At 59.5% G+C, this 26,273-nt stretch overlaps 8 protein-coding genes across 8 annotated transcripts; 3 read left to right on the forward strand and 5 right to left on the reverse strand.

Annotated features, from left to right (window-relative positions):
• Window positions 1-456: 456 nt before the first annotated feature.
• Window positions 457-1,327, forward strand: PLICBS_001116 (uncharacterized protein; the record flags this gene model as incomplete). The annotated part of the gene is made up of 4 exons (XM_018317809.2): window positions 457-520; window positions 584-669; window positions 735-825; window positions 924-1,327. The coding sequence occupies 4 exons, from the start codon at window positions 457-459 to the stop codon at window positions 1,325-1,327; spliced, it is 645 nt and encodes a 214-aa protein (XP_018183334.2).
• Window positions 1,328-1,760: 433 nt separating this feature from the next.
• Window positions 1,761-2,817, reverse strand: PLICBS_001117 (U2 snRNP complex subunit; the record flags this gene model as incomplete). Its single annotated transcript, XM_065599724.1, has 4 exons — window positions 1,761-2,111; window positions 2,196-2,456; window positions 2,570-2,610; window positions 2,739-2,817. 4 exons carry the CDS (start codon window positions 2,815-2,817, stop codon window positions 1,761-1,763), a joined length of 732 nt encoding a protein of 243 aa, XP_065455796.1.
• Window positions 2,818-3,529: 712 nt separating this feature from the next.
• Window positions 3,530-8,205, reverse strand: PLICBS_001118 (serine/threonine-protein kinase; the record flags this gene model as incomplete). The annotated part of the gene is made up of 2 exons (XM_018317808.2): window positions 3,530-7,932; window positions 7,992-8,205. 2 exons carry the CDS (start codon window positions 8,203-8,205, stop codon window positions 3,530-3,532), a joined length of 4,617 nt encoding a protein of 1,538 aa, XP_018183333.2.
• Window positions 8,206-9,408: 1,203 nt separating this feature from the next.
• On the reverse strand, window positions 9,409-10,578 carry PLICBS_001119 (uncharacterized protein; the record flags this gene model as incomplete). Its single annotated transcript, XM_018317807.1, has 1 exon — window positions 9,409-10,578. One exon carries the CDS (start codon window positions 10,576-10,578, stop codon window positions 9,409-9,411), a length of 1,170 nt encoding a protein of 389 aa, XP_018183332.1.
• A 6,203-nt stretch (window positions 10,579-16,781) lies between these two features.
• On the reverse strand, window positions 16,782-17,606 carry PLICBS_001120 (uncharacterized protein; the record flags this gene model as incomplete). The annotated part of the gene is made up of 1 exon (XM_018317805.1): window positions 16,782-17,606. The coding sequence occupies one exon, from the start codon at window positions 17,604-17,606 to the stop codon at window positions 16,782-16,784; it is 825 nt and encodes a 274-aa protein (XP_018183330.1).
• A 1,883-nt stretch (window positions 17,607-19,489) lies between these two features.
• On the forward strand, window positions 19,490-21,908 carry PLICBS_001121 (uncharacterized protein; the record flags this gene model as incomplete). The annotated part of the gene is made up of 6 exons (XM_018317804.1): window positions 19,490-19,846; window positions 20,097-20,127; window positions 20,187-20,238; window positions 20,294-21,009; window positions 21,063-21,764; window positions 21,820-21,908. 6 exons carry the CDS (start codon window positions 19,490-19,492, stop codon window positions 21,906-21,908), a joined length of 1,947 nt encoding a protein of 648 aa, XP_018183329.1.
• Window positions 21,909-23,010: 1,102 nt separating this feature from the next.
• PLICBS_001122 (uncharacterized protein) lies at window positions 23,011-24,246 on the forward strand (the record flags this gene model as incomplete). The annotated part of the gene is made up of 3 exons (XM_065599725.1): window positions 23,011-23,101; window positions 23,174-23,241; window positions 23,320-24,246. The coding sequence occupies 3 exons, from the start codon at window positions 23,011-23,013 to the stop codon at window positions 24,244-24,246; spliced, it is 1,086 nt and encodes a 361-aa protein (XP_065455797.1).
• A 1,275-nt stretch (window positions 24,247-25,521) lies between these two features.
• Window positions 25,522-26,096, reverse strand: PLICBS_001123 (uncharacterized protein; the record flags this gene model as incomplete). Its single annotated transcript, XM_018317803.1, has 2 exons — window positions 25,522-25,848; window positions 25,971-26,096. The coding sequence occupies 2 exons, from the start codon at window positions 26,094-26,096 to the stop codon at window positions 25,522-25,524; spliced, it is 453 nt and encodes a 150-aa protein (XP_018183328.1).
• Window positions 26,097-26,273: the final 177 nt, after the last annotated feature.

The following is a 26,273-nucleotide window of genomic DNA, read 5'->3' on the forward strand; positions in this document are numbered from 1 at the left end:
CAGTTCGTCTCACGCGCTCACCGTCGCGCTACTTTCCGTCATCTTGCCATTGCCTGCAGCCTCTTCTCCTGTCCGAAGAACACGCCTCGGCAGTGCGCCCGCGTCACCCCTCGCCATCATATCGCTAGGTACGACTCAGTCGACCCCGACGCCTCATGGTCTCCCTGCCAGAAAACGCCTTCCATCCACGAATTTTCATCGTGTTCACGCGCTGACCTGATGTTAGTGACACGTTTGAGGCCATAGCTACACTTGGATCGTGCGAGTGAGTTCCCCTCTGCGCTCTCGGGAGAAAGCTATTACTTCCTCGACCGGTGTTGCGCATCACGAAAGCCAGCCAAGTTGAAGGAGCAGTCCACCGTTCCTGGCTCTGACTCTCCTATGTAGATCCCTCACGATCATCTAGCCAGAAGGCTACCCGCGCTCACCGCCCTCAACCCCATCTTCACTCTCGCCATGCCCTACAACACCACCGCCATCCCTCCGCGAAAGGAGCCCACCGGACAGACCCAGCTCCCCCGTAAGCCTCGACACGCCCGCCTTGCGATCTCTTCTCGCCGCTAACGCGTCTCACCCTTTCCAGTGTCTCGAGTAAAGAAGATCATTGCTCAAGACCCGGACGTTGCCCAGTGCTCCAACAATGCCGCCTTTGTCATCACCTGCGCGACTGTACAGCCCCTCTCTATTCCCAAGTTCTGCTCACAGAGATGGACACTGTTCTGATGCGGTCGCAGGAAATGTTCATCCAGCACCTCGCTGAGGCGGCGTTGAACCAGGCCAAGACGGAACGTAAGCCCCGGCGCAACATACAGTACAAGGACGTCGGTATGTCTGTCCAGCTGCTCTATTTCGACACGCCACAACTCCGTCGTTAGCTGGCAGTTCGTGTCCCGTACCTCCTTGCTGACGCTTCCGTGCCATAGCCAACGCCGTAGCACACCAGGACAACCTCGAGTTCCTCGAGGACGTCGCCCCCAAGACCATCCCCTTCAAAAAGATCCTGGCCGCCTCGCGCGAGGCGCAATCCCGCGTGCGCGGCGACAAGGCGACAGCCGCCGCCGCCGACGAAGAAGACACCCACGCGCCAGCGGCCTCCACCTCCTCTGGCGGTGCCCACCGCCGCCGCTCCCACCCTCACGCCAACGGCTCCGCCGCCGTCAACGGCAACGGAAAGGCAGCCCACGGCCCCGGCGCGGCCTTCAGCGTGGCCCTGCGCGACGATAGGGCGCATGCCCAAGCCGATGACCCCAACGAGCAGCTGGAGATGGAGATGCGGCAGGCGGCTGGCGCGAGAGCCCGTGACGGAGACGTGCACATGTCCGGGTAGGAGCCGGCGTTGCGGAGTGCGGATGGGGAAACAATACTCAGCTTTGAGCTGCATTTTACATCGGCCGAATCGACTACCATGGCTGAATCGGAATAGCTGGCGGAGGCTGTCATCGCCAGTCAAAAGACTCGGCAGGCATACTAGCCAGGGACGGAAGCCGCCAGAGAGCGGCACAGACGGTGCAACGAGACAGACGCCGGTAGCAAAGCGAACGGTACCAGAATATCAAGCGCCTTTTCCGTAGCTGTCACTATGTAGTCGCACCAGCAGTTTCTCCAGCTGGTCGAAGTCGGTGACGTGATACAAGCCCTCCCATGTCCAGACCCTGTTGTAGTCATGAGAAAGCCAAGCAAAAACCCCTAACCACGCCGAGTGCGAAAAACCAGTCATCGTGAAGTGCTCGCCGCCGCCCCGCTGAAACCTCCACGTCTACTCACTCCTCCATGGCATCGTCCTGGATGCCCGACGGCAGCCGGCCCTCGTTGAGCTCCCGCTCCAGCGCGATAATCTCCTGCAGGCTCGTCGCATTCTTGATGCGTTCCTGCAGCTTCGCCTTCTCCTCCTCGGTGAGCTTGATCCGCGACAGCTTCGACGGCGCGGCCGAACCGTTTGCCCTGCTTTCGAGCGTCTTGGTCTTCTTGTTCATGATCTGCGTGGCCAAGGCCGTCGGCTCCTCCTCCGTGCCGAACAGCTCGCGCCCGCGTTCCCTCTCCGCCTCCTTGACCTTTTCGTAGTCGAGGAACCGCACCGTCGGGCACCTCCAGAGGACCCAATACCGGTAGTGCTAAACGTGACCCAGTCAGCACCTCGCCGAGGCACTTGCGAGAGAGGCAGTAGGGCAAGGAGAAAGCAGGCGATGGCGACTCACCTCCTTCTTCGTGACGGGGTTGTCGGCGAGGACCAGGTGCGTCAGACGGGAGAACTTGGCCAGCACGTCGAGGTCCGCCAGCTCGGCAATATTGTTGGACGCCAGCACCAGGTTCTTCAGGTTGGGGATGGCCTTGGGCAGGCCCACCTGGATGCTGGAGACGCGGTTTCGCGCCAGCAGCAACGTCTGGATGCGCGGCGACAGCGGGAAGTTGCCCAGCACCTGGATGTCGTTGTCTGTGAAGTCGATGGCATCGTGGGGCTGCGGGACGGGCACAAACACGCCGTGGTCAGCCAGCACTCAACTCCCGCGAGGGGGGACGGAGTGCGCGCGCGCGCACCCCACGAGGAAAGGGGGAAGGGAGGTAAACTCACGCCAGCGACACCAAGGTTCTCAATGGCGGGGATTCTTTGTCCTGTTCCGCGGGCAACGACAACAACGTTCGCATCAACTCTTAAGCTCTTCTTATGATTCTTTTGGGGGGCCGCAGGCACAATCAAGTAGTCCCTGCGTGTAGCATCTGCTCTTTTCGTGGAAACGCACCTCGGAGGTCAAGCTCGCGCTCTTTGAGCGGGTTGAGGTAGGAGAGGGAGTCCTGGATGAGCTCCGCGGTGAGCCTCATCGCGGCGGCCGGGTGTACCTCGCGCCTGTTGCAGGCGGGCGCTGCGACGGGAAAGGGGGGGTGTTTTGGGCGGCGCGGTCCGTCTGCGGGAGGCGAGGGGGATCCGGGGGTTGATGCGTCTCTCGCAGGCGGCTCGGCGGCGCGCGTCGTCGTCTCAGGGCGCAGGCGTCGTGGTGCTGCGACTGCTTCTTCGCTTCGTCGGTGGGTAATTGGTTCGAGATTGACAAGGCTGAGGTTGTTCGCGCGAGGCAGAGGGAAATTTCAGGTCCACATATTTTGGTGCTGCAGCGGGCAGCTACAGCCACTCAGCCCACAGCCGTCCGGGGCGCCACGCCATGGCCTGGGGCGCGCGAGCCACACGCTGCCCGGACGTTGCAGACGGGAGGTACACATCACGGCTCAGCGAGCCAGCACTCGAGTTCCACTTGCACGCTTGGAGCGAGCCACCGTCCCCAACTATACGTGTTACAAGATGATGGCATGCTGCACCACTGTGACGCAGCGCTTTTCACAACCAGCAAACAACTTCGCTGCTATACACGAACCAGCGGGTCGTCATCTACACTGCGGGTATACTCTAAGACGTCGTTCATCAGGCCCATCCCGGCTCCAACAGTAACTGCGATTCAGTCATGCTCCCGCTCACCAGCTCTCCCATCAACCCATCAGTCTCATTCCAATCCTCCGCACCGGGCTCCACAGCCTCCCAGGCCTACTGAAAGACAAAGACCGCGCCCGACCGGTCCGTCGACACGCTCATCGTGTACGGGTACTCCAATACCACCATGTCCAAGACCGCGTCTAGGTGAGACTGGAGTAGCTGCTGCTGCTGCATCGAAATCACTGTCGATCGCGGCGGGCGCCCACCGCCTGAGCTCTTTCCCTTGCCCGCCGTGCCGTTGCCTCCGTTGGTCCCTGGCCCGGCCTGCCGCGGCGCCTTTTCCGTGTTGAGTATGACACCCGTCGAGGGGTTTGTCGCTGTGTAAGTCGGTTGCGCTTCTTCGGGCTGCAGGCCACTGTAGATGCTCGAGTTCTCGATACGGCTCATGTCCCAGAATCGCAGCTTCTTGTCTGAGCCTCCCGTCACAATGTAGGCGTGGCGGACCTCGCGAGAGTCCTCGACGGACCCGGTGCCTATCACCATCGCCCGAACCCCTCGGTCCGCGTTGGCCACGTCGCTGTTTTCGAGGTTCGTGGCAAACCTGCCCAACATGCCCTCTGGCTTGTCCTCGTCCACGTCCCACGCGCTGTAGCCCTTTGGACCGTCCTTGCTTCCGCTGGTGCGGTAAATTTCCCGGCACGTCGTCTTCTCCAGATCCCACACCGTCACCTCTCCCTGTCCGGTGCCGCCCGCTATGCAAACCCATTTGCCGCGACCCTTGGTCGGATGGATGCACATGCGGTAGATGGAGCTTTTGCCCGGGACCCCCCATCCTCTCAGCCTCATCTTGAATCTAAGATCCCACAAGTCGATAACGCCGTGCGACGTGCCCACGCAGAGCCAGTTTCGTTTCCTGTCAATGCAGAAACAGGTCGGGGTTCCGTGATGGACGGGGTTCTCCAGCTCGTACAAGACAGCCATTGTCCTGAGGTCGATGCCCAGGATCCTGGATCGGTTCGTGGCGACGATAAGGACTGATGACGATTCTTGCCGAAAGTGCTCGCACCACACAGCAAATTCACCTTCTGGCAGCAGGTACTCCCGCACGACCCGAAGCTTGCCGTACCTAATGACGCCGCTGGCGGTGACCGTGTCAACCTTGACCACGTGGATGCTACCGTCGCTGGCACAGCTCACGAAGCAGTGCGAGTCCTCCACAAAGCAGAGGGCCAGCACTCGAGCCTCTTCAGCGTGCTTGTGCGTCTGCCTGGAGCGGTGGGTTATGTTGCGCTCGAGCCTGGCCGTGTCCCAGACCTTGACCGTTCCGTCGCTTCCGCCTGTGACGAAGAAGACATGGTCTGGAGATGCGACGACTCGGTTTACCGGCCCTTTGTGTTCTCCAAACGTAGCCACAAGGTGACCTCCCGGTCTCCATTGGGCCTCCGTCGGCTGCATGTTAACCACCCGGTTCTTGCCGGTCGAGATGGGCTGCACCATTGGACCAAAGTCCAAGACATCGCGGGGGAAGTTGTCAATGTACATCCTGTCCAGCATGCGTTGAATGTTGGGGTCAGTCCCTTCATAAGTGTGCCTGGTTGACTTGGGCGGCAGTCGGCGCTCTTCGCTTCCTCGCGAGGGGGCCGACGGCGCAGACGGGCTTAGGACAAACGGCCCTTCGACTTCTCCAAAGGCGTTGGCGTCGCTGGTTCCCGTTTCTGCGACAGTCTTGCTCCCATTTTTCCGATCCAGGAGGCTCAAGGCGCTCGCTTGATGCCGTATCGCTCTCCTAGAGGAATAGGAACCGTCCTGAAGGGACGGTTCATCATCGCCAATGCCGCGACCAATCGAAGAACCTCTCCTGGAATGCAGCGAGCTGGCCCGTTCGCTGCCTTCGGGCGACATGAGGCGCCGTGAAGCCTGTGTCGGCCGAGGGCCAACACTTTGTACTCGCCCCATTTGCTTGTTCAGTGCAGCCCACCTTCTCTTGCTCAGCGTGTCGTCGATGGTCATGGAAGCGTCCAGCAGCGCGTCCGCGATAGTGTAGGGCCCCGGCGGAGAGTCCAGATCCGGCTCGATCGACGGGTCTCGCAGGGGCGCGTCATTGAAGAAGACAGTTTGTGGCGTTACGCCGAGGCTCTTCAATGAGACCAACCCATTCGACATTGTTGGCTCCGCCGGAGACGAGTCTCGTGCTTTTAGCTTGCTGAGGCGCCAGATAAACTCGCGTAGAGCCAGGAGCTTCAACTCGTCTTCCGGCTTAAGGCCTAGATTTCTCAGCTTCTCGAGCCACTGCTCATCCTCCTCGTTCCGGGCAATCTTGCTCATTGACGTGGCGCTGAGGTCCTTGGATGACCGACCGGCCATGGCAGCTGAAGAGGCGAGGGTCAGTGACCGAAGCTTCTGTAGCGGCTTCCAAAATACACCTCGATCGGCTTGGGTAGCCCAAGTGATGGCCTGCTCGAAAACGGCCCTAGAGATGGGCTTCTTGAGGGTATCCAAGAGGTGGAGCTCGCCGAATTCAGACAGCATGTCGACCTTGAGATATGGCTTCATCAGAGGCAGCAGAATGCAACGAAAATCCGCCAGCGCCAGGAACCTTGCCGACATGGCCAGGAACTCTGCTGCCGACTCGCGAACCCATATGTTGGGATGCATGGTGAATCTGCCGATGAGGTCGACCAACTCCCATATCTTGGGTTTCGACAGCAGGCCCAGGCCCGCGAGCTGCGCCAGCGAGTGCAACGCTGCCTGCACCACAAACTCTTCTGTATCGGCCAGAGCTTGAACCATGAGGGGAAGCATAAACTCCTCGAGGCTCGTGCTGCCAATAAACGCTGCGATGCCAACGATGGTGTCGAAGAATGCGCACTTCAACGTCCAGTCGCGGTCGTTGAGGTAAGTATTGAGGTGAGTGAGGAGGATGTCGTTGGAGTGCTCTTGAAAGAACATGCAGAGCTCTGGAACTGACGCCAGAAACGCGCGGCGAACGTCGACATCTGGGTCTTCTACCAGCTGCTTCGCGTGACCCTCTAGGATGTCAAAGAGCTCTCTGCCAGCACTATCGAAGACGCTCTCAAAGTTAGCCTCAGCTTCAGCCCCCGGTTCGACTTCTGGATCTGTCATGGGCATCGAGCCGTCGGCTCTAAGGCTGGACGCGATTTCCAAGAAGCGCTGGCCCGTTGACGCCAGGCTGCCTAGACATGAGGCGTATGTCGCTCTGATCAAAGGGCTGGCGATTCGTGACCGCGAGCCCAGCGCAATCTCCATGCGCGGCAAGACGTACTCAACCAGGAGGTGAGAGTTGATGGGCGTCGGCATGCGTACCAGCTGGAGGAGCTGGGTGATGGTGCGAATGGCAGACACAATGACAATGTCCGTCTCCTCTTTGCGCAGCAGCGTCATGAGGTATGGGAGCACCCTGTCCAGCTTGGCCTCGTCGGTGAGTCTCTCGGCGAAAGCCAGCAGAACATCGCACGCCCGCACTCGCGAAGAGGCGCGCGCAGTCGTCCTCATCGAGGACACGATAAGAGTAAGAAATATCAGCGTCCCATCGTCTTCGGGCGGCTCCAGGTCCGCAGAGACTGAATGTTCGTGATTCGGTATGCTCAAACGAACGGGGAAGTGGCCGAGGCCCAGGCGTGACGACACTGGCATAGCACCAGACAGTCGCTTTTCAGGCTGGTACCCAAGAAAGTAGGAAATCTTGTCAAAGTCGTAATAAACCCGGTCTATGCGGTCATCGGACTCGCCCATGTTCTTCTGCGACCCTGACATGGGGTTGTTGCCCGATGAGGGATCCGTGATCAACTCCATGTACTGATGCAGAAAGCTGTAAAAGTATGTCGGAAACACCTTGCCTTTCCAAAACTCTAGGTACTGGTCGGCGGAGTAGCGCTTCTCGGGGTTAAGCTGAATCATGTGAGCTATCATGTCGCGGACGTCCTTATCCGATATGACGCTCAGGTGGGTGATGACGGGGTCGTATTCGCCCCGGCGATACTTGTAGAGCTGGGCGAGGCTGAATATCTCCGACTCGAGAAACATTTGTGCGATGACACAGCCGGCGCTGAAGATGTCCATGGCCCACGTCATCTTGGCCTTTCGAGGTGGCACTTCGCCAGCAGCATAGAAGCGTTCGGGGGCAATGTAGCAGGTTCGGCGGCCGGACGTGTCGAAGAAGTAGGAGAAGTCGCCAGGATTGTCGTCAGGCAACAGGACCGGCTTGTATGGCGCGGAGAAGTCAGTCAGGTACAACCAGTTCCAGGATGTGACGAGCACATTCTGGGCCTTGATGTCGCCATGGTAGATGTCGCGGGCGTGGCAGTCGCGCAGGGCGCAGAGCAGCTGAAATGCCAGCCACTTCTTTTCTATGTCTTCTAGGAAGGGCCGAGTGCTCAGCCTGTCGTAAAGTGAGCTGTACTGGAACTGGCGGACAAGGTATCCGTTCGTCTCCGTCTCGATGATTCTCTGGAAGCCGAGGGCGTTGGGGACGTCGGCCAAAGCCTTGCGCTGCTCTGCGGCATGTCAGTCGGGCGTTCTTGGTCACGGGAGGGAGTCGCAGGTGGGAGCTCACGGATGAGCAGCTTCTTGTACTCGTCGAGGTTGGCCTCTGCGTACGGCTTGACGAGCACCTTGACGAGCACGATGCCATTCTCGTGTCGGCCGCGGATGCTCTTCATGAAGCGTGCGTTGCCGATGCTCCGCTCGTACTGCACATCCTGAAGCTGCGCAATGTCTATGCCGGCCGAGCCGGCCGACGGCGTCGCGAGAGAGAAGCCTTGGCCCATGGCGGCGATGGCTGGCGGACCAGGTGTCGAGGTCGAGATGAGGTCCGGGAATCAGCTACCGATACAAGATGAACGAGAGCGCCGTCATTTTGACCAGGCTAAGAGACGGAGCGGGCGGTGGCGTGTCTTCGGCGGCGAGCTTGCACGATGGCTGGCGTGTGGGAGCGCGTGGACGAGCGTGGCCGGAGTAGACGGCGAGGACAAAGAGATGATGAAGTGTCGCTGGCTGACTGACGACATGGAGTTGGGTCACTGGCGTGGGAGCCGCAGCTACACATGTCACCAGGTGCACACAAGGTTCCCCACTGCAGGTCTGGCATACTGAAGGTGCAGCTACCTAGTGCTGTGACCCACCGACCACCCCGGCCAGCCAAGCTATGGAGGGCACCTCCAGGTGAGCTGTGTTGCAACCCACACGAGCTTCAGGTTGTCACTCCGACATGTACATAATAGGAGAGACCTGTACGGACACCTTGTGCTTCGTAAAAGCCATCATTCTCCCTATTCCCGCGCAAAGTGACCAAGCCTCAGCTACGCGACGCTCAGTCTGCATTACTCCGGTTCCCCGGAGCAATCGGACAACCCTGCCAGGCTTTCGTCATCGACAGAGCCTTATAGCCCTAGAGATTACGAGGTGCAATGGCCTCCCACGGTGGCGCAACACATCTCCCACGTCACCAACACCACATCCATGCATTTCCAAATTGTATGACTATCAAACTTCCCAAAGCCTTGACGCCAAATCAGGACAAGCTGAGTCGTGCCTCTAGCGTATGTGTACCGATCCAGTCTGTGCCCCCTGGTAGCCATGCCCATCGCCTCAAACAGAACTCCAGCAATGATAGATGATGTCCTCGACCGTGATGTCCGTGGCTAAACAGCCAAGATGCCGCCAGCGCGCTCACGACGCTCTGTCCACAGAGTGCAAAGCAAAAAATAAAAAAAGAGCAAAAGCAAGTCAAGTCAGGTCAATCGGACACGGCCATTCTTTTTCTGCTTTTTACTTCACGTACACGGCCCCTATCATGCGTCGAAAACCCAACATGAAACGCCTCTGCTGATGCCGCTAAACGAAAGCCACTACTGCCGCGAGAAAGGCCGGTTGTTTGAGAGGGTAAAGTCGCGGTGGCCCAACAGTCTTCCACACAGTCGTGAACCGCGGGTAACGTCGCGGTCTGGCGCCAGCACCTGGCACACTGCGACTCAGTGCGCACGACTGCGCATTTGCCGGGTCGAGCGATACTGGAGTTTGGGCAGCAAATCTTCGATGGCCTCGTCCGCATCCAAGTTGGTGTCGACTTCGAGGGAGCTGACGGCTTCAATTGCCGGCGCCTTTTCGGGCTCCATTTTAACCGGGGCAGCCGCAAGCTTGCTAGGCTGTTTGTTGGCCTCCAACTCCCGGCTTTGCATGTCCCTTCTGATGCTGATGGGTCGCCTGGCTCGAGGCTTGCTCGCCTCTCCGGACTCCTTGGCCAGCTCGGGCTCCTCGCGCTGGACGCGCTCCATCTCCCTCGTAGACGTCACCAGCACCTCACTCATCCGTGCACGGATCTTTTTGATCTCCTCTTCGCAGTCTGCGTCCCTCAGGAACTGATGCGCGCCGTGCTCGCACGTGCATTGGACAAACTCGAGGCTCTTGTCGAGTGTCTCGTAAATGTCAGGCGGCTGGCCGTGCCTCGAGGTAGACATGGGCCCGAGCCTCCGCGTGCTCATGTATCGCAAGGACGGCAGGCCATCGGACATGCTATTGTCGTCTCCAGGGTTGCTGTCTTCGTCGGGCATTTCCATCTCGGCCATGCGCTTGATCTGGGCGACCCTGGCTGCCATCCGCGCTTTCCGCATGAGGTTCCGGCTGGTTGAGATGAAGCGGACGAGCTCGTCAAAAAACGCCTGAACATAGCTATCGTAGTAGACGATGATCATGCTCCTCGTCCGATATGTGGTGGGTGGCTCCTCGGCGGAAGCCATTGACGAAGACCGCCGCTTCTTCCTCGTTTGGCCCCGGGCTCTAGAGTGCGCAGCCAACACAGCCTCCCGCGCATGCTTATGCAGCGCTGCGCGATTCTCGCTCTCGGGGCTCGAGGGGAATGGGACAGCCGGAGGAGGCATGTCGCCCTGTGGCGTTTCTTCGGACTGGGTTACTGGTATTGCTGTGTCGTCGGTGTCGGTGTGCATGGGGCCGTCGTCCTTCGGTTTGAGCGACTCGGACGAGCCCTTGTTTCGGAGCGACCTCGTGCTCGAGGCATTGGGCTGCTCTCCACCGATGGCGGCCAGCTCTGCCTGGCGGCGGTCGATCTGGCCGCTCAAGTCATCGAGCCGGCGCTGCCAGTCGGGGATGTTATTGGTGAGGTTCTTGAGGGCGTCCATAGCCATCTCGCGCGGGTCCTTCTCCCGCGACGAGGCCGTCTCGGGAGGAATCGTGACGGGCGCTGGGTGCGGAACACCCAACGCACACTGGTCTTCGGAAGGGGAATCGCCGGGTCGAGGAAAGGGAACCACGGCGAGACGGTTCGCCGTTGCGTGGTGTCAACTGATGTGTCGCACGGCGCCGGCTATCGGGCGGGCATGCTCAGCAAGTTTTTGGTCGACGGACGGAGAGGCGGAAGTTCGGGAGGGTCTTTCGGAGCCGTGGCCGGCGCTCGCAGGGCCGATGAACGGAGGCACAAAGGAGGGAAGCGATTCGAGACAGTGTCGCGTCTCTGAAAGACGAAGGCTGAAACGGAGCCGATTGTGTGAACGCAGTTGCACGGCACTAGCGAGGTTTAAAAGGGACCAGCACACAGGCGCCTCCACTGCGACAGCTCACCTCACCTCATGCGACAGGCGCTAGCGTGGGTATGGGCGTGGGAGCTCGCTGGAGCGGATGCGGGAGAGCGACCCGTCGGGGGGGCCGGATGGATCTCGAGGGCCTGGGCGGGACGGCGGGCAAGCCTCTGCGGGGTCCTGGTGGGACGCTGCGCAACGGTGACGCTGGCCTTGGCGGCGCTGGCGCTGGGGTTGGTGCTGGTGCGGCGCGGTGCGGCGCGGTGCGGTGCGATGCGATGCGGTGCTGGGGAGGAGACGAGGCGGGCAACGTCCAGCGTGAAGCAATGTCGAGATGGATGCTTTGGGTGACAGGCCAATGCGGTCCCGGCGGTGATGGTGATGGTGGTGATGGTGAGACAAAAAAAAAAAAAACGCGAGCGTGTAAGAGGCACTACTCGAGGTAGTCCGTACCTACAGACAGTCCTAACAGAGCAGGGTCGCCCCCAAGGTACTAGAACTGAGGCCTGGAGGCAACAAGGTCAATCCAGGTACGGGCAAATGTGTGGTGCCGTGTAAGAGAAGATGTACTGCTGTATACCGGCAGACGCGGGGGCCCGTGCTCTCTCTCCGTCGTCGTGTGTGAGTGAGTGCTTGCGTGAAGAAGCAAAGAGAGAGAGAAGCTCGGCCACGGGAGGGTGGGTGGGATGCGATGATATTTCAAACCATGGCGGCCGGGTTGGCTCCCCGTCTTGGTTGCTCACTGGAGGTGAGGTGCCCTCCCGTCCGCCCAGGGGACACTGGCAGGTGCCTTCTGCTGGAGCGACATGGGCACCACTGCCGCTCGCTGCCGCTGCTGCTGAGGCTGCTGCTACACCACGCACCCAAGGGCTGTGGGCCACCTCGCGGGCCACATATGTCTACTATCCTCCGCGGCAGGTGTCCGTCCAGTTAGGTCTTCACTGACGTCCATGGTACCCAAGGAACCTTGCCGTCGCCAGCTGGAACCTTGCTGGGCCGGCCGGCGGGGACATGGCACCACTGCCCAGTGCTCACGCCTCGAACCAAGCCGGCCGTCCGGGTTGCTCACCACGGCCATGCGGTGCGACAGAGAGACGACGGCCTGCGAGAAGTGAATCTGATGAGGTGTAATCATTTGATGGAGCCTCCGCGCCCCTGCTGAGCCGGCTGCTGCGTCGTCAACAGCCAACGGCGGCCGGCGCTGCGTGCGAGGGGGGCGGAGTGCGTGGGGACAACGGCCAAACCGTCAAGCACGCAGCTGCAGCACACCCTCCCGCCTCGGGACCAGCAAGGCCGTCCAATCGAGCCCTGGGCGGGCTCCGTGCAGGGGTGCCGACGATGCAGCCAGGGAGGGGGAACGTGGAGCGCGGCCGCGGGGACTCCACAGAGGTCCGACTCCCACTCACGCACGCTCTCATCAGACAAGCGAGCGTGACGGGGCAGGTCTCATGGAGATCGTCTAACAAGTGAGTGACTGACTGGCGCTTGCTGGCACTCGGCTTGCCTGTCCTAGGTGCAGGAGAGGGTGGCCCGTCGACGGACGCGCCAAAGGGCTGCTCGTTGCATTGCCGTTTGTTAGCGTGAGTCTCGCGCATCAAGCTGGGAGACGAGAGGAAACAAGGCTGTGTGTTCTCCGTGGCCGCAGCTTACTAGCTGCAGCGGCGTGATGGATGTCCCCTTGACATTGGACGACTCGGGATCGAGTTTCATCTTGATGCGCGTCATGCTGGTGGTTGTTTTTTCCTGCTGCGCATGCTCCTGCGACTGAGGTACAGCATTGTACCTCGTACAGTGCCAAGGTCCCATTCCGGTTTCATAAAGCACTGCCTTTTCTAGGTAGGTGGGCAATGGTGGTGCCATATAGGCTACGGAGTGTTGTATGCAGTGGGATGGGTTTCAATTCTCTGTTGTGTCCATCATCACCGCCTCTCTGTCGCTGACTCGACTTTCCCTGGGTTCCAGTTGTCGGCAGGGCAGTCCTTGGCCCCGCTCGCAGCGGTTGTTCCAACCGGAACACAATGCGCACTGCGGTCCTGGAGTTCCAGCAGATCCATCTCCACTGTTCGTCGTGCTTGTGTCTGTACAGAGAAGGTGCCGCTTACCTAGGTACCTTACGCGAGGTTCCAATAAGGCACGTCTGGAAGGGAACGCACGCAACCTTGGAACTTTGGCAGGAGGTGGTGGGTGCACCGGGGCAACTGGCCAGTGGAAGAAACCTTAGCAACTCACCTGCCGCCCAACGCCAAACGGCTCTCGCCCTACACGGGTCACGCCCAGCTGCCACAGGACCTCAAGGTACCTCCCGTCAGCCAAGCTGGCATTGCGTAGGGCTGCCAATGCGGCACCAGGCAGAGGCCGGCACATTTCCCACTGCGAAAAGCCACCTGGAAACAACACCAGACATGGTCATCGTCAACGGTCCACGCCTTTCAATAAGCGCAGGCAAACGCCTCGTGGTCCGTCCGCGGCAGCCCACACTCACTGTGCTGGTGGACAAGTCTCCGATCGACGTCGTCCGCATGTCGCAGGGGACCGGTCCTGCTCCCAGTCCCGCCCACCTTAACGTCGACCGAGCGTCGACTTGAGCTCGCCCTACCACGGCCGACGGGGGGTGGCCGCTCCATCCCTCCGAAGGCTCCACCATATCGAATACTACGTATTTTACACGAGCTTTGCCGTCCAAGAAAGAAAACACCAAGTCGGAGGGTGAACAAGCAAAGTGAGTCGTCCAACTTTGACCGCCCTGTCTCACCTAGCTGCTCGGCTCCCGCGCCGGGCAGGACGCGAAATGGCGACTCGGTTTGCCATGACGTCTTGTCTGAAGACCTGTCACAGCACCAAGGTCCCTTGAGGTGGTCTGGACAGAGCGCAGCCGTTCGAGGGTCAGACGCCATTCGGTCCACTCTCCGAGTGTTGGTGCTGGTTGTTGGTTGCCGGGACTGCGACCAACACGAGCGTGCACACCATCTGTGACGAACAACCTCGCGAGCGACTGAAGGCTTCCGCGTTGGCAAGACACGACTGAGCTGCTGGGTTTCGGCCAATTCTCTCCTCGTCGTCTCGTCATGTCTCGAGCTTCGCCGTTGCGCCAGATTTCGCTCGCCAGCCAGTGTCGACGCTCGCCTTGACGTCGATTCAGACCCTTCCATCTGCCTGCTCGGGCGAGATCTGTGTCGGGCTCCCTCATGCGAGACTGCAAGTCCAAGCTGTCGCACAGGCCACCCTTGCAAGCCAGCGGCTCGGCCTTCTCGAAGCACGCTTCCCAGCGCTAATGAGCCGCCCCCCCCCGGCCCGTACAGCGGTGGCGGCAAACCCATGCCACTCAGCCAGCCAACGACGTCGAAACGCGCCCGGGCAATCGGCCAACTTGGGCGACTGTTCCGCGTGGACTGTGAGCAGAGCATGCCATGTAGTCCGGACCTCCTCCGTGAAACGGAAGGTTCGCAGTGGGATACTCATCCGGCAGGCCTTCAAGCATCGCCGCACGTCTCCATTACCTTCTCGTTTCGTGGATGGAAGCCACCTGCCTGGGGAAATGCTGGCTCGTGCTCCCGGGTCGCCATAACCAACCCAGAGGTTGATTTGCCGTCGCAGCTGCGGCTCGCTCCTTGACTGTTGCCCTCGCGAAAGGCCGAGAGCCAGCGGCAGGCAGATCGACCAGAAAGAGGCCGGTCCTCGTTGGCTGGACGGCATGCCACTACCCCAATGGTTTCGCTGCAGAATCCTTTCAGCAGAAGCGGGCACGGCTGCATGTCCCAATGGGTATTTCGTGGTCAAATCGCGGGCTGCGGACGCCAACTTGGAAGTTGGTTGACAGGCAGGGGACGCAGCCCCAACCGCAGTGTGCGACTGTGAGCCAGCCATTCTCTGCGAGGACGGCGAACCAGGACTTTTCCTAACCTAATCTTGTTGGCGCCCGTCCGGTTCGCCATGGCCTGAATCTGGTTCAAAGGGGCGTACAATGACATGTCCTCCGCCGCCTTGTTCCATTTCTTGGCCTGGAAGAAGGTTTGGACTTACGAGGCATGGCCATCACAAACGGACAAAGCTTTGCCAACGAACAATTGGAAAGACTGCGTTGTTGCGAGGCCGCACTGTTGGCCCGCCTCCCGCTCGTGGGGACAAAGCTCGCAGGCCGTTGACCAGCCGCCTGCGTAAGCCACATGGCGGCGATGGACAGGCATCTAGCCTCACAATGGCAAGGCCAATCTCGTCGCGGATCGGACAGCCCTGTTACCCGCCACGCGCCAACCCCTCCCCACGCACAGCGAACCGTCCTACTTATCTGCTGCGTGGAGGGGCAAGAGTCTGGAGGGCATGGGCAAGTTGTCGTCGGGCTTGCCTGTCGTCGATGCGAAACGGTTGGCGCCATGCAGCGTCACGGGGGTCCGACGGCCAGACCTTGCGGTTCGACTCGTCGTTTGGAGAATTTCTCCCCGTCTTCATTTCCCAACCACTTCCCTCGAGCGCTGGTGTTAGGACAGACTGCATCCCTGCTCGAGAGGCATTGCCTCGCCAGAGGCCACGGTGAAAGAAGCGATACAGACCCGCCGACGCCAGCATGTCAGATGACCCGCTCTCTTGCCGCAAACACGGGGCTTGCGCGCGTTTTCCCACCAAGTGGCCTCCATCTCAAGCAGAAATCCTGCTTCTAACATGCGCAACCGGGGTCGACGTGTGCTTCGCGCAGCCGAAACTAGCCCTCAGCCTATCCTAAACGGCGACATCTTTGCCGCCCCCACCATCACCACCAGGACAGACACGCTGCCGTCGCAATCCTTGTCAGACGCCGCTGGGCTCTCGACAGTCGATTGTGCTCACCATTTCGGTCCCATGACCGTTTGATAGACCGTGGGCAGACAGCACAGCGCAGCACAGTCCATGCGACTCAATCACAGAACAAAACATATGATGGAAATGCCGAGATAAGCGGCTGCGTTCGACCGAGACAGCAAACCCCAGCAACGTCCAACGAGCGTTCTGTAAGCGTCCGGTGTGGCAAACGAGCATGAGGGGTGCAAGTGGCTACAAGCCCTTGGCCTCTGGATGCCGCGCAGGATCGAATCATGCTTACAAGCTGCACTGCACGATGCAGTCGCCCTGTCACACGCAGCATAGGCTCCCTGTTGGTGACAATCACGTAGCCCGCCATCGTCGTGGACATGATGCAGCAGCGGGATGCAGAGGAGCTGCCGCTGACATAAAGATGCGGTCCTCTGCACAGTCGCCGTTTCCTGCAGCGTCGCGGCATGCGGAGCATGCATGCCTCCCGGGTCCAGACCCCAGACGCAGCTGCTGACCGCTCTTATGTACTGATGAGCTGGTCGACTCGTCAACCTCGACTTGGACATCCTGCTGAACGCGCGACCTCGGAAACATCCCTCTCCGAGATTGGGCCGCAGGGGCGCTGAAGCGTCGGGGTCAGATCGAGGCTCTCTGGCCATCGCATACCCGCGCCAGGCCAGCCCCGATCAGGACACCACATCACACTTCGGCAAAGCCCTCGTCGCGGCAATGTCCCGAGATTGGCGCGCGTCATGTTTAAGTTTGAGACATGTGTCGCTACCAACTTCGCAGGCCAGGCCTTAGAGGGGCCGCGGCAGCTCCCACTGGCATCCGACAGGTGGCAGCGGCCGAGCTCGCGACGCAGGTCTGATTTCCACCACCATGAGCCCGATGAAGTCGCTCTACTGGGCCTAAACTCGACTCGGTCTCGGGCATACTGGCAGGGAAGCGGCGACGGTGACAACGTGCATACCAAGTCAGAGTCCCATGACGATATTGTAGTCTCGTAGATGCGTTGTCGGGCTCATTCATGGCCATAGCTCCGTCACCTTCCACTCGCCCGACTCGCCCTCGCCCTCCAACCTGTAGTTCCACCTGCGGCCATTTTCCGGGTCCGACAAGTCCACGCGGTCGACTTCGTCGGGCACAATCACCACGACGCGAAAGTTGCGCCTCGCCACCTCGTCCTCGACATTCTCTACCCGCTGGCCTAGCCCCAGACCACGGCCGGGCTCCTGGCTGCGCGGCGTCCCCGGGGGCGGGTTGCGGAACGTCCCTCGCATCAGCGGGCTCAGGTTGCCGAAGTGCGCCGTCACCTCCCGGCTCCAGCTCCACGGACCGGCCGTGCCGCCGTTGACGCGCCGCATGTGAGGCTCCAGCGCGGCCCGCACCGGCGCCGCGGCTTCCGAGTCAATGTCCGGCCCGAGCACGTAGGCTCGGCCCCGGAGGCGCCACTGCGTCCGGGCCTCCTCGGCCCAGAAGACGCCCTCGACGAAGCCACCGCCGCCGGACTGGGATCCTCCGCGCCCCCCGTCGCCGGCCCCCGGTGCAGCAGCCATCCCTTCCTCCAGCTCCGGCACCTTGTCCATGCGGGCGTCCGTCGTGATGGTGGGCAGGTGCGACGTGAACGTGTCCGGGTTCCGCTCGGCAGGGTTCTTGGGATTGACGTCGAGCGCGGCCCACATGCCGCGAAAGACGACGGTGCGGACCCGGGGCACGACGTGCTGCGACGACGACGAGGCGCGATCAGGCTGGTGCAGCGTGCCGAGGGTAAAGGTCGGGGACTCCATGCGCTGGATGTGCGAGATGAAGGTCGCCCGCCACGGAGGGTCGGCTGGCACGGGGCTGCCCATGGCGTGATGGTGTCCTCGGAGATGGTTGAGGGTCTGCGTTGTGCGACGGAGCGCGGTGCTGTGTGCGTTCATGAGGTGAAACCTGGGTTAGGGGTTCGGGTTGTCGTCGGGGGGATGTCGAGTTGAAGTCATCATGAGACGCGACCCACTGCCAGCGGCTGTGCCTGGTCTATGATTCATCACACAAAGTAGCACTCCGTCCCAGCCACGACCTCATTGCTCCGAACACCAGATCGACCCGCGCGCCTCATCGTCGGTAATATCCCGACAATGAAAATACTTCAGTCATCTAGTGGTTAAGCGTAATCATCGCTTTCGTTGCGTTCGCGGCGACCTTTGGTACACATTACCCTACACTAAGCGTCGCGGACCGGCCCGCTTGCTGGTCTAGCTTGCCGCCCACGAAGCCCCAGAATGCCCTGCTCTGTCTCTTCGACGATCTCGCCTAGCCTTCGGCTTTTTAAAGGGATCATTGGAAAGATAAAAGAGTGACCGGTTGCGAAGTATCTTGGTTAGATCACTGAGATGTCAAGCGTTGAACCTCCACTGATGGCAAAAAGCACAGGAACATTGAACGTGTAGAAGCGGTCCGTTCATTGACTTGGACGCTGGAGGCGTCGAACTAAACCACTTCAGCAGCGCTGAAATGCCAAAGGCGGGGTGTGTGCGCGATGCCAAGATGCGGCAGCACAGCCCAAGCATTTCATGCTGGTCCGTGGCTGGGGCATCCCACTCAGCACCGGGCGTCTGGAGCGCCAAAACACCGGTTGCTTAGGGACAGGCTGGGACTGGGAAAGGAGGCCGTGACGTGGCTTTGGGTAATTGCCGTTGACCGGCCGTTACACAAGCCTGAACCTTAAGGCAAAACGTCGACTTCTACGTTCATGGTGGTGGGTAATCAAGCGCCCAACGTTGGTATTCATACGTGAGACGGTTGAGCCACAATGCGGTTCGCGATTCATCCGGCACTTGGTCGCACAGGTTCAGCAGGTCAACGAGGGAGGGGGTCCCGGAGTCTTCAGCGCCGGGCGGCGACCCCATGAATCGCCGCCTGTTTTTTTGAGGCTGGATCGGGCTGGATTCTTGCACCGCGGCTGGGCAGCTGATGGTTCGGGCTAGCCCGCAACCGGGCCTCGACGCCGCGGGCTGGATGTTGCCGTTGACGGAGCATCAAATGGCCCGGTGGCAAATGTTCCGGGCGGCGTAAGCCGTGGCCTCTCGCTGTGAGCTCGCGCCAATGCGCGTGTCCGTGTGCGCGCCGCGAGGACGACAGCGACGCCGAACGTGGGGGACGAGAAGGGCGCTGCGCTGACGAGCGCGCGCGATGCCTGGGACACTCTGGCACTTGTGCACTCGCCTTGTGGAGGATGACGAGCGGCTGTCGTTGAGATAGACTACTGGAATACTAGGCGGAATGCCGCATGGGCTGGCAGGCCCGAGAACGCTCGTGCCTTCCTGCTCCCGTCATGCCGTTCGCTGCAGTTCGGCAGCGGGGCCTTGGCGCTCGCCGTCGGGGCAGCAGCGGCGGTAGGTGGTGCTTGCCAGCTTTGCCTCGATCTGGGGGGGCCTGTCAGCACTCAGTTTCTCGCCCGCCCATCGCCAGGCGTCTTATTTCCAGCTCCCCTCTCCCCCGTTTCCCCCCCCTCATCCCCGTTTTCTGACCTTGACATACCCTTATTTTCCTCGTTATTCCCAGCGCCCAAAGCCGTCACCTCCGCCCTGCGCGGCCATTATTCCCGGCGCGCACATCGTGCATCGTCGCGACACGGGCTGCTGGATACCCTTTACCGAGGACGCACGGCGTCTCACTCGTCGGCCCGTCCGAGACAAGGACGCGCGCATTGCGACCAATTTCCCTGACGCCCGGAGCGGAGCCGCCGCCCATGGACCTGCCGCCGCTGCATCACCCGCGCAGCTACCAGCACCACACCAGCGGCGGGGGCGCGCCCGCCGTCGGTGCTGGTGCTGGTGCTGGTGCTGGCTCTGCTGGTGCCACCAGTGGCCAAGCCGCTGGCGCCGCGGTCCTCACGCCGAATTCGGCCACCTCACCCGCGACGACGATTCCGTCGCCGGCCTCTGCGTCGTACCCCCGCTCCCAGGACGGTGCCAGGTACGACTATGGCGGCGACTCGGGCCAAGAAGGCACGCTCCCCGCTGTGGGCGATGAGCCGCCCAAGAAGAAGCAGAAGCGCAACAAACCCACGCTGTCCTGCCACGAGTGCGTCGAGCGCAAGACCAAGGTAAAGACAGTCCACGGAAGCGTCCTTCCTATATCTCTTTTGCCATGCGCCGCCACTGTGTGCATCCATACGGGTTGAAGAGGGCTGCGCATTGGCCATTACACATGCGGACACTTGCTATAAAGTTATGCATTTCGCGACAACGTGCTTATAGCAGCCACGCTTTCTACTCAAGAGGTTGCAACCGAAACATGACATGATTGTGCTCTAGTGTATTTGCTGGAGTCGAGGCTGACATCAACACTTATAGTGCGACAGAGGGCGGCCACATTGCCTGGCTTGTATGCGTCCCCTTCCAACAGTCTTGTATTGCACTCCGCATGCTAACAGCCCAATGCAGGCATCAAACGGCAGACAGAATGTCGATACGCTCATGTTGCGAATCTACTCGAGTAAGCGCCTTCAAGAGACCCGCAGGAGTGCCCGATACTGACTTTCTGTTATCAGGGAGACCTCCCGATCGGTGGCCAACGGCCGCCGCATGACGAAGCCGCCAAAGAAGAAACCCGTGGCGGATGGCAAATTGTCAATTCCAAACATTGCCGATAGGGGCGCCATCGTTGATCACGATGCGTCGTCGCGTGGCGCTGTAGCACTCTCACTCGGACTACTTTCACACGTGCCGTATTCGGTAACAGGAGCGAGCAACGTTTTTGGCATTGGATCCGAGCACCCATTCGCAAACTACTGGACATGCGAGGGAGGTCTTCCGGAAGTGATATCGGTCTTGCCCGAAAAGATCCAGGCCGACATCTTGTTGGCACGATATTTTGAGTGCGTCGACCCGGTGTATCCAATGATCCACCGGCAAACATTCTACGCCGATTACGAGCACTTTTGGCAGCTAAATGTGCCGGAGAGGAACAAGACAGATGCTGCATTCGTTGGCCTCATTTTCGTCATGCTTGCTCTCGGCACCCAGTTTGTCACCTCGACGTCGCCTAAAGAGCGCAAGCAGACGGCGGAATTCTACGCTTCAGCGAGCAACCAGGCGCTGCGCATGTCATCATACCTGAGCACAGCGTCGCTCAGTTCTATCCAGGCCATGGTTCTATTGACTTACTTTCTCATCAATGACAATCATGCGTCGGATGGCTGGGCGTTCGCCGGCATTCTCATTCGGCAGGCATATGCGATGGGCTTGCACCGAGATCCCAACATAGGTACGCTTTTTCATAACCCTTTGCTGGGCACTTGGGATCTAACAGATGCTCAGTGACGCCAAATGCAAACCCATTCGAGAAGCAGCAGAGGAGAAAAGTGTGGCAGGCCGTCCTTTTGCAGGACACGTTCCTCACCGTGCTGCTGTCCCTTCCACCGTCAGCGACACACACTGATGTGTCGGTGGAAGACTTGTTGGACGACAGCGCTTCCATTGCCAGTAGCGATCCGATGGATACGGCCTATATCCGGGGTTCCTGGATGCTGGCAAATCTGGTTCAGGAGACGATTTGCTCGCCACGATCATTGGACCTTCCGATATGCGCAACAGCGAGACACAAGTCGAAACTGGTCGCCGACTTTCGCGCGGTGTATAGATCATTTCCTGACGTCTTCCGGTCTTGGGACGCGTACAGCTTGACAAGGCTGGCAGCGACCAACAAGCGAATCATACGACAAACTCTGTTCTTGACCAGCAACTACTTCCACAACCTCATGTTGGTGCACGCGTCTGAATGTCCAGACGTGCCTGTTAACGTGAGGGGAACGCTGGAGGCGGCGCATGACGCCATCAGCGCATTCTTCTTGCTGTTCAGCCTTCTGGAGTCAGAAGCGCGTGTCTGGTGGGTTTTCCAGCATCGCGCATTCCTCGAGGCGCTGTGCATCGGCAACGTTCTGCGTGAGGTAACCAGGGAACCTGGAGGCAAGGACCTCCTTCTGCGGGATCCACTGTTCGTGAGGGCAAAAGCCGATATCAGTGAGTACATACCGCTCCAGTCACATCCTTGAGATGACACTGACGATGGCGATAGCGCGTATGATACAGATTATGCAGTTGATGGACGAGGAAGGCAGTGTAAGCCTTACAAGGGTCAGCCTGCTGAGCGAATATCTGGAGTGATGTCTAGTGTTTGCTCTCGGCGACATAGATGTGGATGATCTCGGGGTGGATTGTAAGATGGTGAGGAGGCCGGGGTGCTGGCGGCACTTGAGAATGTGAACGATTTGAGCGCTGGTCTGGTGGAAGGGCGTTTCCCTACGCTGGCGATTTGTACTGTACATGTATGCAAAGGTTGCGGCTGGTGATATGCCTGCGGAATTTAGGAGAGCCACCATCGTGAGGACCAGGGTAGGGTACTGCACAAGCTTGTTTAATGGACAGCATGGGCAAGAGACATTTGTCAACAAGTACCGGCCGGTTGTTGCTTCCGAGCGTGCTCGGGGTATCGGCCGGCGAAGACGTCAGTGCCCTCGATTGCTGGTTGGGGCTGACGGAAGAGGCCTCGTCAGCCCCCAGGCGCTAATTGGCCTGACGTGCGGCTCACTCGCTAAGCCAGGGTGAGGCCTCGCCGAAGCGTCCCCAGCTGCTCTGCCTTGCGGCGGAGCCCGCTGTCTGCCCCGGACTTTGACCGTGTGATGTACAAAAGTCCCCGCGGTCATGGGCGGACGAGACAAAGTCGCGTTGAGCCTCAGCCTCCACGAGGTGGGCGGCTGCGCGAAGCACGGGTTTCAGAGCGAGGTAAAGGGGGCAGGCGGCTACTTGGATAGAGTGTCTTGACTCGCGAGTCCACAACGAGAGTTACATGGGGATCGATACGAGGACTCGGGGAAGCCGCTCGTGACAGTTTGCCCCTTTAACGGGCGGTACTTTATTTATTCTCCTTGCTGGACAGGCAAGAACATACGAGGTGCCTGCCTGACGTGTGGACGTGTGGAGAGCCCGTTGCAACGGTGGCGGCAGTCGTGGCAGTTCACAGGGGTGCATCGGGTCGTTCCTTCCTTGCCAAACACTAACACCCACTGCGTACGCAATCCCTTAACAGCCCTGGCAGGCAGCCGTTTTCCTGCCTCTGTCTCGTTCTCTTCCATTCCACACAGGCTCATTGCGAGTTCAGGCAGGCTTCGCGTTGCACTGGCTTTTCTGCCGAGCCCCAGGCCGCCTCATAACACGTGGGCCCTTGAAGGCCGGGAACCACAGCCGGCGTATTTGTCACCAGGTCGCGATGCGTTGTGGAGGTCTCTATGGAGCTGCCGCAGCGTCGCTGCTGCTGGCGCCCACCACACTGGCGAAGCAGGCTCGACACGTCGCCAACGGTACGATGCTGCCTGCACTTCTCAAAAAGAAAACTCCGGCACAGACGCGCTAACTACGTTACTCCGCGACAGAGGACGCTGTTCCGACAGCCTTTGTTACACTAAATGTCCCCAACAAAGGCAAGACAACTGAGGCGCTGGTAAGTCCCGGATGCTCTTTTTCTTAAGACTTGGGAGCCGTTGCTCCACAAGAGCGTCTATGTTGACTTCTACCCAAGACCTTTCGCCTCGACGTCGCGCAGTCAGATTATGCTTGTGACAATGGCAATCTCCGGATCAACGGCCACCGGCTCAACCAAACCGTTAACGGTGGTGGCCAAGGAGTCATCTCGAGGAGCGGCGATCCTGCTGTCAAGGCGAACTGGCTCTTCAGCTGCCTCCAAAGCGAGAAGGCCCCATATGACCAGGTTGTGTCGGTGACCGTGTACGAGATTGACGGCCGGCCGATCGAGCCTACTGGTTTTGAGACGTTTTTCCGACAACGACACCCCGTCTCGATCGTGGACATTGACGGTGCTGCTGTCGTGAATCGATTGCACACGTTGACAGTCCCCCGACCGGAGACACAGGAACAACCTCTCATCAAGGGTCCCGACGGGCCGGACAACACTGAAACCGAGTCCACCCCTACATCCGCCACCAGCATCCAGGACGACCTCCAGACTAAAATTCAAGAGCTGGATCTCTTGCGCATTCAGGCCCGTCGTCTGGGGGACCTGATCTTTGAGAAAGAACAAGCCATCGCCCAGCTCCTTGGGAAGAAACCCCCAGTACCTTCTGTCAAAGTTGACAACTGTGAGAGCATTCGCTGCGTACTGTCGTATCTCTCGAGAAAGTTCAAGGGTGCAACAGGCACCTTTGGGGAAGACTTGGAGGAGCTGAAGAGCTTCGTCGCGGACGCGGACGAGGTGCATCTGCCAACACCCGATGACTTGGATGCAGACTTTTGGCGAGCGACTCAGGTAGAAGACGATGTGGAAAGCGAAAATGCGCCAGAGGTGTACGAAATCACGAACAAAGATGGGTCATGGGAGTGGGAGGAGGAAATCGTCCTGACCGCCGAAGAGGTGACTGAGTTGCAAGAAGCGGACCGCCACACTCACCGATTCCATCGTCGCCAACCACGAGTAAGTCCCGAGACCTGAAGCGAGCCTTTGTATGTGGTGATGTGGCTGACACTACTTAAGCTCCTCACAGCCATTGCTTTGGCCGCCATAGCTATCTGTTCGCTTTCGCTTTGGGCCATTCACCGTCTCCATCATCGGACATTGCGGACGTCCGGAGATGAAACCCAAATATTGAGCTCTGCCGAAAGTCGCTGGAGTCGCCGCGAGACGCGTGCTGAGCGACGGGCCCGTCGCCAGGCCCGGAAGGAAGCTGTCAGAGCTTTTTTCCAAAGTATCCTTTCCCAGTGGAGGAGCGCCAGCCGTGACAACGTGGAGAAGGCCACTGGGGAGAAGGCTGAAGAGGAGGAGGTAGACAATACGATGGAGGAGGAGATTGCCCAGTTCCGAGAGGCGGCGGCAATGGTCGGGGACATTGTCGCCGCTGAAGAGGGGCGAGCAAGACGAACTCGCCAAGATCGGTACACTAACGACGTTGAGGGCGAGGACGTAGACAGCCCTCCTTCGTACGAGAGTGTGTCGAACGACTCGTCAGTTGTGGCAAACGGGTTTCGATACAACCCTGATGGCCCAAACAAAGGCAGTGACGACAGAACGCCATGACTGGTGGCCAGTTCCTTTGTGGATTGATCGGGAATCCAAGACCAGGGCGCATTTTGGATCTTTTATCATGCGGCGAGCAGGGCACAGATTTAGACGCTCTGATAATCACAATGAAGAGTTCCGACTGCAAAGTTGCCATTATGAAATGTAGTAAGCTTGGAGTCATTCGACTGTGTTATGAGGAAAGGCTTGGGCCAGAATTACTTGACGAGACCAGCGCTAAGCAGGGACGACACAGGAACGGTGCTGCCTAAACACGGGACACCGCGGGCCCTCAGCTTCTTTGTCGACTGCCTCCTGATTTTGCATGAGCGTTACATATCACATGCGTCCCGGCCAGGCATACTCGGCCACTCGACCGCTCTCGGCGTGAGGTGTCGCCCGCCATGGCGTCCGCAGAGACCCGCAACATGCAGTCGAAATCACACAGGGCACGGCAACTTTGAGGCTGGAGGTCAAGGAAACCAAGAAGAAGGTTGCATTCATCTAAACAACATACGGCTCGCGCAGCCTACTGATAGCTATTAACTTAAGAACTGGAGAACGCCCACCCCGTAGCCTCGACCCAAGAACGTCAGGGACGAGTGTCTAGTCGTCGCACATGTAGTCGTTGCTGCTGTCGTCTTCGGATGCTGGAGGGACCGGCGATGCTGCGGGCAGCGACATGCGTGGTCGGTCGCAAGAGGACCGCATTTACATGGGAGGCATGGAGCCATCGGGGGCACCGCCCATACCACCCATAGGTTGGCCATTACCCATAGGCTGGCCATTACCCATAGGCTGACCATTACCCATAGGTTGACCAACCTGACCACCCACGGGCTGACCAACCTGACCACCCACAGGTTGGCTGACGGGATAGTTACCAGGAACAACGGGAGTAACACCTCCGGGAACACCGTTATTAACGGCGTTACTCGCATTAGCAGGCTTGGCGGCGGTCTTAAGGTTGATGTTGTCGTTGCAGAGATACTCGATGTTCGCGACCTTGGTGCTGTACTTGAACTTGTCCTTCTTGCACTATACCGGCGGTCAGAGACGAAACTTGCTATTTTCATCCTGCCTCCTCGAGACAAAAATGAAAGGAAACGCGACAATGCCAAAGATGGAAACCTTTGGGGGGAGGGGGAAGCTGGACTTACCAACATACGAGCTTCCTTCTCGTGGACCGAACCCTTTCGCTCTCGAATATAGTCGCCAATGATGGGCGAGGCGGAGCTGACGCCGAGGAGGGCGGTGAGGGCGATGGCGACGGCGTTGACCTTCATGTTTGCTGACTGTTTCTGTTTGAAAGTGGTGGTGACGAAAGCTTCTTTCGAGTCTGCAAGAGGATTCGGATTGGTTACTTGGTGAGTTGTTGAGTTGTGAAGATGATGCTGATGATGGTCGAGATGCCTTCCTCGGCGACACATGGCTGGCTTATATGCACGACGTTTTGCAAGCGT

The sequence above is a fragment of the Purpureocillium lilacinum genome (genome assembly GCF_023168085.1).
Source record: "Purpureocillium lilacinum CBS 284.36 DNA, scaffold_1, whole genome shotgun sequence".
In the NCBI taxonomy this organism is placed as follows: Eukaryota; Fungi; Ascomycota; class Sordariomycetes; order Hypocreales; family Ophiocordycipitaceae; genus Purpureocillium; species Purpureocillium lilacinum.